The sequence below is a fragment of the Varroa destructor genome, unplaced genomic scaffold, assembly GCF_002443255.2.
Source record: "Varroa destructor unplaced genomic scaffold, Vdes_3.0 BEIS01000005.1, whole genome shotgun sequence".
NCBI lineage: Eukaryota > Metazoa > Arthropoda > Arachnida > Mesostigmata > Varroidae > Varroa > Varroa destructor.
The window spans coordinates 10,314,402-10,327,795 of record NW_019211458.1 but is presented as its reverse complement, the minus strand read 5'-3'; the positions used below and the strand labels follow the sequence as shown (position 1 = coordinate 10,327,795).

Here is a 13,394-nt window from a genome sequence, read left to right as displayed (position 1 = left end):
TTGGCTTATGGTGGTAACATACGATTTGTATAGTAACGCATTCCTAGAAGTTGTACCAATGTAGCACGGTTGCGAAAGAGCGACAACATGTCGATACAGAGATTCATATACACATATGTTCCTTTACCAACGATATATTTGTACTTGTGCGACTGGGTTACGATACAGCTAATTGCTATCTCTTTAAACCTCTTTGGGACCTATGACCCGTCTAGAAAACTGGGGTAATACGAACTACAGTTTCATCCATTATCCGAAACCCAGTCGGAATTGCTCTCCCTGCTACGTTGCTTTCCTTATAATGATTCCTTCTCTATTACGCACACTATATAACGGTATAACGTCACCTTAGCGCGTATACTATTACGTGGAGCGGCGGGGTAGGCGGCCACAACAGCGGGGGCGGCATATTTTTATTTGGCGTCGTGTACCTCACTCCGCTGCACTATTCAATTCTGCTCCGTTTTACTTTTGTTTCCGATCGGTGCCCGCAGTCACCACAGCAGCTGCCAGCACAGTCCTGTGTCGAAATCGTTGGCATTGCTGCGAGTGCCCTCGTGGGGCTAACAGGTCGTTCCTATACTGTTGGGGGAGCCTCTGCTACAAGCGCCGTGGCGGCGGCAGCTGTCTTCATTTGAGTTCATTCTTCTTAAACATCTTTCGTTTTTCCCTTATTGTATGTCACTCGTTTTGCCCTTTCCATCGCTCTCTTGCATACCCCTTCTCCATTGCCGTATCTCTTCCTCGTATTGCAAGGTTCCAGCAACGAACAGCTGGGTGCCGTATGTATGGCAAGGCTTTCCAGAGATGCTGCGGGTACAGCAGCAGTACAAAACAAATAATGTTGATATTTGGAGCCGCAGAACAAGAACAAGATGTTGGAAGGCAGGGCGTTTCGAATTAGATCTGCAATGCACTCACACAGGAGCGAGCAAGCGCGTGTGTGTGCACGTTGTGTATGTTTTAGGTACGTATCGACATCTCAAATACCGTTAGGCAGACGCTCACGCACATATACAAACACAAGGTCAGATTGGACTTACGTTTGCGTTGCGAATTACTTTGCCATCAGCCAAATCTGCTCAGCCGAGTGGAGCAGGTGCATAGCCAGCTGGCCTCTCGGCAAGAAACGACGTATCGAACTTCGCGCGTAGCGTAAACATGGCAGAACAGTCAAGCGTCGGTCAGTTCCATCCCCATGCAAATCGGCATGTTAACTGGTGGAAGCACGTTCTCCTGGCCGGCCTCATGTGCTTGTGGGGATCCATAGGTAAAAAAGAGTCATCGCTTAATCTTTAATGATGCGAAAAACAGAGTCAACGTGACCCAGAATTTTTCTCTGTTGGGGTTGCAGCTCATTTTCCGCACGATTTGGAGTGCTTGTTATACTGGCATTGGTGTGCCATCTATTCTATCATAACTGATTAATCTGGCGGGTTATCTACGGTGAGTTCGGCAAATGGAGTTGTGGAATGACCGAGGTGTTATCGCCCATCGTAGTAATGCACTCCCGCCCCATGGGCAGTGATAAATATCGTCTACGGAAGAGGCCAATGCGCGATTGTAAACTATGCTTAACTTCTATTAGATTCTGGCTATACTAAAAATCGACTAGTGGGTAACACACTTGTCTCTTAATCCTTTAGGACCATGTGGTGATCTAGGTTCGAATCTGGGTGTAGACTCGCTTCGTTTCGTGCTGGGAACCAGCCGTCTAATGAAATGCTTAACGAATGTAAAATTCTAAACTATTGGGTGCTGGATATTTTTTTGGCTCTGCAGACGCTGTCATCGGGCTTCTCCCATGTAGCTCTCTTCTGAGCGTGCGAAGAAAGGAGCTATGTATATGATGGAAAAGAGCCACACACTCTCTGTCAGACGCTCACGCGTTTCGAGTCTCAACTGTTACTGCGAAGCGAGGGATTGGAACTTACGAAGAGCCTATTAAGAATGCTAGAAGCCGGTTACAAAATGGCCATAGCAACGGTGGCGGCAGTAAAACGATAGGAGACAGAAGACTATGTAAAGATATTGCATCTCACCGCGAGGCAAAACGTGCTTTGCACATTTGAAAAAGATTTTTCATGTTGGCAGTGTCAGCGCTCAGCCCACAGCCAATTTGCTGTTGCGTACATATACCCAAACGGCAAAAGGGAGCCCGACGCAGTGAAGTCGACGCCGAGCGAGATTCAGGCAACAGTGAGAAACCGGCGTGCACTTCGAGCGATCGTGGTAGCGTTGTTGTGCCTGCTTCTGCTGTGCTTTTTACGCCAGCTAGTATTGTCTACTACAGTGTGTAATTAGTCTATAAGTACAAGCGAACTATTCGGGTCAAGTATCAGAACGCCGATGGAGTACGAGGCAAATCAACTATAAAAATAGCAACCAACTTAGCAATAACGTAGAGCATAGCCCCTGAACGACGCCGTGAAGTTACCGCTACCCCTACCATTGGGACAGCAGATGTGATCTCAGCATTTTGATCACATAAAAAATATTTCAACGCTGCTTGCATATATATATCCCGATGTCTTTGTCATCTTTGTATCCTTCTGTGTTCATTGTGAGCATACATATTTATATACTTATATTTATATACACAAGGCCAGATCCGGCAATACATGCAATCAGGAAAAATTCTCAGATATGCTAGCGATCCTGCAAGGTCGGTTATTCTTTAGAGAATCAACAGATTCTTCACATCGCTCGTCTGCTATTGACCGACTCGGGATCGTCATTGTGCCAAAGATGAAAACGTACTCGAAAGTTTGGTTCGAAGCGTGAAGGACGAAGGACTCATCCTGGATTATCTTCAAGGTCAATAAGTAAAGTTCACCTTCATTCACAACAAAAATTCAATCTCAAGACAGCTTCTCAGCGAATTGATCAGTTGATGTTCTGCTCAAGTCGATCGCCACTGAATTTACGGTCTGAGAGTAGACTGATCAGATCAGGATTTTGTCGGTGACCAATCGACGAAATGTTTCAACCGTGCCCTGGCTCGGTATGCTAAGACTTGCCGGACCTCAGTCCGTTGAAGTGAGCTCATGCGTACATACTTATAATTATGAAAGTGAATGCTATCGAAAATAAATACCGGACTAGCAAGTACATAAGTACAGATCGTATGTAATATAAAAACGAGTGTGAATCATATTTTGACTCATTTATAGCTATATAAGAAGTTTTTCAGTAAAATTTGAATGGTCCTGCTGCAAAATTGGAGGTGTCGCAAGATGAGCCTGTACTCATTTGTATTGCCAGTTCGCTACATAATTCATCTTTGGGCGATCCTTATTGGTATATCGGCAAGCATTGATGTCCGAATTAGAGTGCCTTGCTGTGGCCTTAGCTTGCTAAATTGGATGACATAGCGGTATTACGGCAAAATCGTTACTAAGAAGTGCAACAGTTGAATAGGTTTGATTGTTTAAGAAGATGTTTTTGCAAGTGTGAACAATCATTTAAAATTACATATGTTAAACAAATGTTTCGAGTTTTACGTTTAGTACTGTTGTAGTCTTAGACGACCGGCTCTCGGCACGCACGATCCAAAATCGAATCGATACCACCACGTGTCCCCTAAACTAGCAGACAAATACGTTACCCATGAGGCTACCACGGGCCTGAGGACATACAAACGTTCACCTAGGAATATCTAAATTTTCCACTTGCAACTTCTGCTGCCTAAAACTCAATCCTTCCTTTCTGATTCGGGTTAAGTCTTCAGACAAAGTTGTAATTATGACAACTGTCGTGTAGGAACACGTGGAATTTTTGTATGTACGTTTTTTTCCCAGCAATTGCATTGTGCGTGTAGACAATAGCTCAGTTCCAGCAACTGATTCCGGTTAGGACCAGACAACTTCCAGGACTCACAGTGCTTTTAGTTTCTTCCGCCGATATTTGAACGCGGTACTTACGAGTGCAGTGTATTTTTCTTGTTTCTTATCGCATATACATGTGTGTACATTCGCGCCGTAAGATGATTCTAATTTACGTTTATGCTACGTCTGGCCCTCCTTAGACCTCGCTTGTTGAAGTGATTATCTCTCTCTTTTTTCATTTTGTATTGTCGATTCTCGGAGGCCGCGGGACATCAACAAGAGCAAGCAGCAGGTGGTTTTTACGAGCCGAATATGGTTGGGTAGGCACGTTACTTAATTACCTCGCTAAATATGAATTGCTCATAGGACGGAACCGTTATCCGTTCGTCTTTATTTGGCCTGTGTATACGTAGTTGCGTGATTGAAAAAGCGCGGAAAAAAACAACTTTGGTATTATGCTTGGTTTGGAACTCTAGCATCGGGGGCAATAAGACGGCCACAGATGCTCCATGATCATATTTCTACTATAGCAAGGGCAAGATACACCTAATGAAGGCGTTGACTTTCTGGCCTTTCCTTGATGTCTGCTATCGGCTGCCGCAATGATCTAGCAGCCAAACGGGCGGCCACTTATACAGTGGTTACCAAACGCTCTATATATATGTATAAGTGGCACTGTTTACTTACATTACTTGTTTTCTTCTATTCCGCATAGAGCTTCTTGTACAATAAGGATTTGTGAAATTTTATAACGTTAGGCGTAAGATTGCTTAGAGCATTGTAAAATGTCCTAATATGTCTATTTGCTTCTTCTTCATTGTAGGTCTTGTGTGGATAAAAAAAATAATGAACAAAAACTCAAAAACCTGGGAGTGGCGTCGATGAGCACCGCTTTTACGCTACTCCTCTCCTTATTTCTATATCTCGTCCACTTATTTCAACTAGTCCTATGCGACTTACTCCACTGCTACAGCTCTAACAGAACTAGACTTCAGGAAGACGCCGACACGAATGCGCATTCTGTCATTACGGAAACAGGAAGGAGTGAAGTTGAAGAAGGGGGGTAAGAAGAGGCTTTCTTGTTTGCCTACCTACTGCTCCCATCGTCGTTCCACTCGCTGGAAGTGAGGGTAGCGTTAACCATCTGACAGGTCCGTCCCCCCTTCGTTCCTCAATACCTAACGGCGAGAGCTCAGAACAACTGATGCGTTTTGTCCCAATAATGTACACGCACACATATATATATATATATATATATATATTTGGTTTGTCTGTAAAAATATATATATATATATATATTTTTTTATCTATCGCGAACGACTCATAACCGACTCGAAGGCATTATCGTAATGCCATTGAGCAGATTTTTGCCCACTCTACGCTGACCTCGTTTGATACCCTTGTAGACAATAAAATTGATTCAATGAGTTCAGTCCAATACATGCCCTTACGTAACACAAAGTTATCGACTTATTTATTGGTGTTTCTGCTATTAATGTACAATTTTTTTTCTAGATATAGACAAGTAGATGAAGAGCAATCAGATTTATATAAAACAATGAACGGGTCGATTTTTACTTCAATCGCCAATGATGTATCGAAAAAAAACTATATACATATATATATATATATATATATATTTTGGGTTGTTGAAAAGGTATTCATCGTTCTTAAACCCAAATTGAAATAAGTGTTTATTTTTTACATTATAAGATCATTAACCTAAGCATGTACCATTTTAATCAATAACATTTTTCCATTCTTTTGGGTAACACCACTGTATCTGCACGCTTCCATTGGAGCTGAAATAATATTGTTAAAAAAGTTCTGCGGAGAGCGAAACAAAAAACAGCTCTGACGGTGCAAAGCCCGGACTATACGGCAGGTGTATGAAAATTTCTCATCTAAGTTATCTCAATTTTTGCCGAGTTTGGCATTACTGTCCCAGATTGTGGCATACATTCTTTTTTTGTTTATTTTTCTATTTTTTGCACAGTTTACCGTTGTTAACGGTTTATCGTTCCATGCTCGAGAACATTCGTTTCAGAAGTAGGCTGATCTCGTTGCGTTCCTGTGAAATTTTGTAGATAGAAATACGATGTAGTAAATTTGTGTGGCATCCAAATACTACCGAGGTTTTCTAGTAGCCGGTTTTCTTCAAACGGTTTAATACTGTTTGGTGGTGGCCGTTTCGTTTCTTGGCAATATAGTGACCACTCGTGTATTGGTCAGCTTAACTTTTGCGATAACTTTACCAACTTTTTCCCTAACTGGTTAGCTACGAAAAGTATTTCTTACACCAAAATTTTTAGAACAAAATAAATACAACCATCTGTAAGCTGTTTCTTCCAATAATGCATATTGACCATAAACGGCACATTTTTGTTTGCTGACGGTCTGGCCAGCAGTTATGCTTTTGTCGTTATAAGGTTATATATCGTTATAGCGATTTTTTTTTCAGAACTTTCGCTCATTGTCATGGTGCTCTGTCATAAGTCTGAATAAAGGCGTTCCAACATACAGTCTTGGCATATCTACCACTGCCAGCTTTTAAACGACACCAACGCCAATTCAACACGATTCATTTAATCTGAGATACGTAACTCTAAAGCCATCTAGCTGGAAAAACGGTAATTACCTTTTCAACAACCTATATATATATATATATATATATATATATATATATATATATATATGTGTGTATTTGTGTGTGTTGTATGAGTGACCAAAGGGAACATGCGTAAACATCGTCATCACTGTTGTTATTGCCGCAGTCAGGGTGGTGGCGTGGTTCTACCGTTCGACATCTGCTTTCGGGGTTTTGCCGTTTTTGATTTGTTGTACCGGGCGCTTCCCGCTCTACAGCTTTCCTCATTTTATTTCTTCGTTCTTCTTCTGGCCGCGAAAAGCTAGAAGAGTTTTGGGATTTAGTTTTCAGCTGGTCGCATTGGTTCGGGGCGATTCGTTTGCATCCGCCCTTCGCTAGTTATGGCGGTCAGATTCCAGCCGTCGCAGACGACGAAACGCTGCCCCGCCTTGCATGATGCTCCTTCAGTGACGCCACATTGCCGTCGGCGTCAGCTGCTTTCGTTGGCCTGCCTCCTTGACCGCTCGCTTCGTCGGCCCTTATGCGGTTGGCTTGCAGAAGCAACGGCAGCCATTGACATTATTACTACCCTTACGACTATTGCTGGGGCATGCATTGGCAGCTGCAGCTCTAGTTGCACTATCAGCTCCTGGCTATTAAATCGCGACGCTGCTTACGCGCTATTATTGTTGCTATAGCTGCCTGGCGTTAGTGTAGTCGTATCGTGTCCTGGGCTGTTTGCCGGCTGCGCGAACCCTTCGCCTGGCCCCGACCCGGCTGCCCAGCCGATCGGCTAGCACAACAAACGGGAATCAGGCAGCCAAGAGGTCGAGCAAACGAAATCGAATAGATGTCGTATCGTGAACTTTCATATCCAATGAGGGACTGCTCTTGTCATTGCGGCAACAGCTACGCCGACCAATGACGGCAGAAACGACGCGCACGCACAATCTATTTACCCCTAGTTATAATTAGTCTATGCACCACTTATAATTTCCACAGGCATCAGGAGGCAGTGCTAAAAAAGAGTTCCTAATAGACGACTAGAGTGTAGAAATGTTTCCACAATATTAAGAAATAGCTTATGTGTTTTTAATGTATTTTATTTTCACTTTTTCAAGAGCGTAGCGCGTCGTTATGGATCCAAATATGTCGCTTGTATCAACTATTACCAAGCACAGTATTCCGTTAAAAGCTACGCCATTTGCCCTAACTATACATATACAACAACATTCGTTTATTGCCCATGATGGAAATAATGAACTTCTAGCTAGCCAGCTGGTTTATTTATTGCAGTTAAACATAGAAGATATGTGGATCATTCAAGGATTTTGCATAATGCCTATGGACAACCATTGTAGATATTTACTTAAAGATAAATTTTACTATCCGGCCATTTTACGTTTGTATTTGGTTGTAACGTGGTTGACCCGATGATCGTAGATATGAATATGTACCTATTTTAATTCGGGTAAAAAATTGCGATGGAACTAAAGCTCTAACTTAGTTAATTACTTGTTACAGAAATAGCGTATTATTTCTGGCCAAAGCCAGCCGTAGAGAATCGTCATTGATGATTGTCGGCAAAATCATTCAGACAACCTATGGCATCTATATGCATCGTTTGTTACGCAATAAGTTACTCGGCGCAATATGATGAAAAAACTTCGAGTTTTCGGATCGCTGCGAGGTCTCGACGCAGAAGCTATGTGGTACCCGAAGTCGCTATGTCGATGCTCGCTTTTATGTCTCATGTGCAATGTCATACACGAATGTACGACAGGCACAGCCTGGTCAGTCGGCTGGTCAGGTCTTTTCTTATGGACGTACGCGACCACGAATTTGCCGTTGCCCTCGATGTCATCGCCTCCGCCGGCTGTTGCTATATGATTTGCGCTATTCTGCTACAAAGTGTAATCTATTTGAGGCCCATTTTTCCCGCTCTCATAACGTACCCATGTGCGTAGAGGTGTGACTGTGCACGTCGTAGCTAAGTACGGAACAGCCATCTGCGGTTACCCATAACCCCCCAACATTCCCTAACGTGACCTCAACCTCAGCGGCAGGACGAGAAAGAACCTATTTGACATTCGTTCCGTTGCGCGGTGCACTACGATGGCCGTTTCAACATATCGAAGTCTATTCTTAGCCATCTCCTGCCGTGTGCGTATGCAACCAGCGCTATCTGTATGTGCACGTATAGCACAAACACATTTGTCAATCCGATATTGTAGCTCTTGGGTGAAATTACAAAGTAAATAGATTATGCTGCTCCACAAGATAGACGTGTCTCGCTGAGACGCTTAGCACAATAATAGCGATGACCACACGCTGGTCGGCACAATTTGCTACAGGTCGGACCATCTTCGAGTAGAAACTGTTTCACAACAGCTATTTGCTAAGATCATAAGGCTGTCGATGTTACCGTCCATTGTTGCTTGACAAAGGCGCAGCGTGTAGGTGGGAATACCGTTCAGAGTTACCCATTCGCCGACCAAACAAAGGCATACGACATCGATACCATGAGCAAACGCAGACCGCTTGAGTACGCTAGACCATATCTAAATGTCTGGAAATCATACGCGATTTTCCGTATTTAATCTACGAGATTTAATAAGGCGCTGTTCTGAACGAATACCAAGCATGAGCGATGTATGTAATCACCGTAGTAGAGTATAATTTACATTTAAAGGTACAATTATTGTACAGCGTTACTTTTGTGAATAGCACACGTGGGTTTCCTAAAATGTTGCAGACGGCAGCCGTATGGCCTGCGAAGTGGCAACATATCATCCTCTTAGTCAACAACTAGGCCAAGTTACTAGGTCCGATACCAAAGTTCAATTACTATTTTAAGAAATTCACGTTGTTTCCTTTTTCATTCTGACAATTTCAGCGGAGGCGACAGTGCCCGAGAAGGGTGATATGTTCCCATCTCCTCAGATTAGTCCAGCAGCCACCTCCTCGCCTACCCAGCAGCAGCAACAAACCCGCTACTCCACACCTGGCCCTCGAGCTACAGGAACAGCAAGTGGAACTCAACAATATACAAACGCGAGCTCGCCCGCGAGCACTTCTCCGGCACCGGTGCTCTGGTCTACCACGACGGTGTCGTCAAGCCCGACATTTCCCAGCCAAGACAAATTTTCCCCTCTGCTCAACCTCAACCTGCTCCAGCAGCACCCTACGGGCAGCCTCCCATTGCCATCCCTCAGCACCGTCGTCCCAACGGACGTCACAACAACATCTTCACAACAGCAACAGCAACAACAATTTACCCAGCAGCAGCAGCAGCAACAACAGCAGCAGCAGCAGCAACAACAACAACAACAGCAACAACAGCAACAAGTTGCCTGCGCCACCCCTCCATCAACACATTCACCGTACGCCGGCCAGGAAGCTGATGGTGGAGTGACGGTTATGTCGGTAGTACCCCAAGTGCCGCCGGTGTCTGGTCCTCACGAGTCGGCGTTCGTAGCAGTCGTCGGACAAACCTCGTCCACCCAAAATGGACCGACGGAGACAAGCGACTCGCTAGTCGGTGTCGTCGGTGGCCAGCAATTTGCGTCACAGCATTTCGATGCTTCGTTTATGCTGTCTGGTGGAAAGCCGACCTATGCAACTGCAACGATCGGCGGGAGCTTACCAACGGCGGTCGGACTCACTGGCACAAGTCCGCCCCCAGCAACCGATGTTGTCGGATCACTTGCGCCGCTTGATCCGGCCAGCCTTCAGGAGCTGACGTTCCGAACGCCGGGAATCGCCAGTTGTACCACGAATAATCTCAGCAATGGGTCAACCACAACAACAAAGACCTACCAGTGGACCAACTATTCACCGCCCACGACCACATCGTCCGATCTCTCATATACTCTACAGGCTGTTACTGTGAGCGGGCCCCCGGTAAGTAATCAAGTTCATGGTGGAAGCTTCATAAGAGCATGAAAAATATAATATATATATAAATAATGTCATCACAAAGAAGTTAGAAAGCGTTAATCGTCCAGTCTTCGTTGTAGCTGCTAGTCATCAGCAATAACAACGATGTATTTAGCTAACAAACGAAAGATGAATATGTCGAAATTGTGCGCTTTAGACTCCATTATGGTGGAGTGCCGTTGGGGGCGCTCTAGGATGTACCCGACAATTTTTGATTTTCACGATGGAGAAGTGTTTGGTTTCTACTGGGGGGACATTTGAGAAGGAATCAAACGAGCAAATGGCTCCGAAAGCTACTACGCTTTTACCCTACGATTGATTGCTAATACGCGTAATGTTTCTAGCTTTATCGTAAAACATTACAAACCTTATTTTTAAAACGGTATCTTACGAAATTGCACGATGACGTTGGATTTTGCTTGTTTGATCTCTATAAATTAGGTGGTGGTCCCAAAACAAGAACCAGACTATTCTAGCGGCTTACAGACGCAAGGAAGTCTAGATGACACTTCCAACGCTAGCGCGTCTAGCAACGGCGGATCTCGAAGTTCATCAGGGGTAGCTACATTAGCAGAGTACAATCAGGCAACGAGCAAAGGCCATGAGATCCTCAGTCAAGCCTACCAGAACAGTCCCACACCGCTCAAGCTTGTGCCCGTAAGAGCCTATCAATTAACCTATCTGTGATATCTAAACTACTCATAATTGTTTCCACACATATTTCTCTAATAATGTGCTATCCATAGAACCGGCTTCCACCGCCATTGCATACAAATGATTATAGAATGAAGGTTTGACCAGAATGAGACATCATTATTATTAATTAACCGATCATGTTATTGTGACGCCTTTTTCCATTTACATAACAGACATATATTTTTCAAGAGCATTTAGGCACCCAGGCTCTCCTACCCAACCTGAGAGCAAACTGATATTCAAGAGAGCCCAGAACCTCATATACATACTGAATCTATCTCTTATGCTTTCATTGATTTGATGTGCCATTCGAGTGCTGTATATGAGAGTTGAGGAGAAAAGATCGACGCGTGTGATGCTTATTTGTACTTTTCTGATTCGTTCTGCTGAAATGTAGGTGAAGCCGCGCAAGTATCCAAATCGACCATCCAAAACGCCAGTTCACGAACGGCCCTGCGCTTGTCCGATTGAGGGTTGTGACAGACGATTCTCTCGTTCGGACGAACTGACACGTCATATCCGAATCCACACAGGACAGAAGCCGTTCCAATGTCGTATATGCATGCGCTCGTTCAGTCGTTCTGATCACCTTACTACCCACATCAGGACCCACACAGGTCAGTGAAAAGAAAGATCAGTAGCGGCAGCAGCAGCATCAATAACTGTATCAAGTCATCCGATATGATACCTACATTGTAACACATAGGCCGTGCAGTAAACTTATATTCGAAACATCTGGATCGGCAGATAGATGATATCTTACCCTATTTCGTAAAATGTTACTATTGCAAATAATGAATCATGCTAATAACAATTGTTTTCGTTGTGGCAACTTTCGTTTCGAATTGTCGTGATTATAGGCGAAAAGCCCTTCTCGTGCGAGGTGTGCGGTCGTAAATTCGCTCGCTCCGACGAGAAGAAGCGCCACGCGAAAGTGCACCTGAAACAGAAACTAAAAAAAGAAGGACGTTCGGGCGCCTTAGGAGGCCCGACGTTGCACGTCAACACATCCGTATCTCACTCATATCATCAGACAACCTCTCCTGGCAGCTTGCTAGGCGTTGATATGCTCGGTAGTAATGTTGGAGTTAACGTGCACGGGTTAACTAGTTACTCGGATGTGATGCCTACGGTAATTACAACTCAACCTTAAAATTCGATAACCTCTTAAACATGAACGTCCTTCACCTAGCCCCGCATTATTCCGTACGGTATGGATATGCATGGCGTCAAACCCTCCGTAACGCACTAGCGATCTATATATATATATATACGCTTCTATAGGGGCATCCCAGCTCTCGAGAAGACATCTCTGTCAAACCCTATCCGTAAATTTCGTCACGACTGCAACAGCGGCAGCGAGCAACATCTTAGGATACGGCTTCAGAGTGGACCATTGATAATTCAGAAGTGCTAAAAGCCGTCTGGTGTTAGATAGCGGACAGGTCCATTGTCGATGGGGACGGAAAACGGCTTGTCAAGATAGCGAACGTCAACATGAATTAATAGCTTTAATGTCGACTACTATATACAAATAATCAACGTCCATTAAAGTTTGTATCCAACAATTATCGTTACGCCCAAAGGCGAGGCAGTCCATTATACAGGAAAGGGTGGAACACTGATTTCCCTTCTGACTATGTAAAAAAAGAGAGACAAAAAACCTTTCAGTATGTGCATTGGCACCGTCATCGTAACTATGATACTATCTATCCACTTTTAATAGGGAATTATCAAAAGTCAGTCAGTCAGCCGTATAGGCCTTACGATGACCGTTTCTCAGCACGCGAAACTCGCGACATAGAGCACCACTGATCAACAGCAGAGGCTGCTCGGCCAGCTCGTTACTATTATAATTATATATTGTGCAAATGACGATTCAGTGCAGACACATATATTCGTACACAGACAAAATGCAATGGCTATATGTGTACACTATATATATTAGTATATATATACATGCATATTAGCGTACGTACGTACATACATACATACATGTAGCACACCACCACCACATATATCTTCATCCGCAATCTGGCCTGCGCATGGCCGCTGCAAAGTGTATTGCTACGATGTATCTATTATTATTATTATTATTATTATTATTATAAATAACAATGAATTACTACAATTGTTATATGTATAATAGTAATATCAAGCACCACTTGCACGTGCAATAGACAAAAAGGATAAAAAACAAAAACAAGGAAGAGGAGGAAAGCTTCTTCTGCCAAGAGATTGAAAAGAACTGCAAGAACAAAAGGATTCTGATGATAGGATGACAAATAGAACCATAATACCGACGAGCGGAAGAAGAACAAAATCAACAATGGTACTCAAGTATA

General features: G+C 43.8%; 1 protein-coding gene across 1 annotated transcript in view; it reads left to right on the top strand.

Annotated features, from left to right (window-relative positions):
• The window catches only part of LOC111251135 (uncharacterized), a 36,425-nt gene extending 23,270 nt beyond the window's left edge, over positions 1 to 13,155 (top strand). The window contains exons 2-5 of the mRNA XM_086990039.1: positions 9,311 to 10,317; positions 10,795 to 11,010; positions 11,447 to 11,666; positions 11,910 to 13,155. Coding sequence (XP_086846165.1) covers positions 9,311 to 10,317; positions 10,795 to 11,010; positions 11,447 to 11,666; positions 11,910 to 12,202 — 1,736 coding nt within the window. The 3' untranslated portion in view covers positions 12,203 to 13,155. The remainder of the gene's footprint in view (positions 1 to 9,310; positions 10,318 to 10,794; positions 11,011 to 11,446; positions 11,667 to 11,909) is intronic.
• The last annotated feature ends 239 nt before the right edge of the window (positions 13,156 to 13,394 follow it).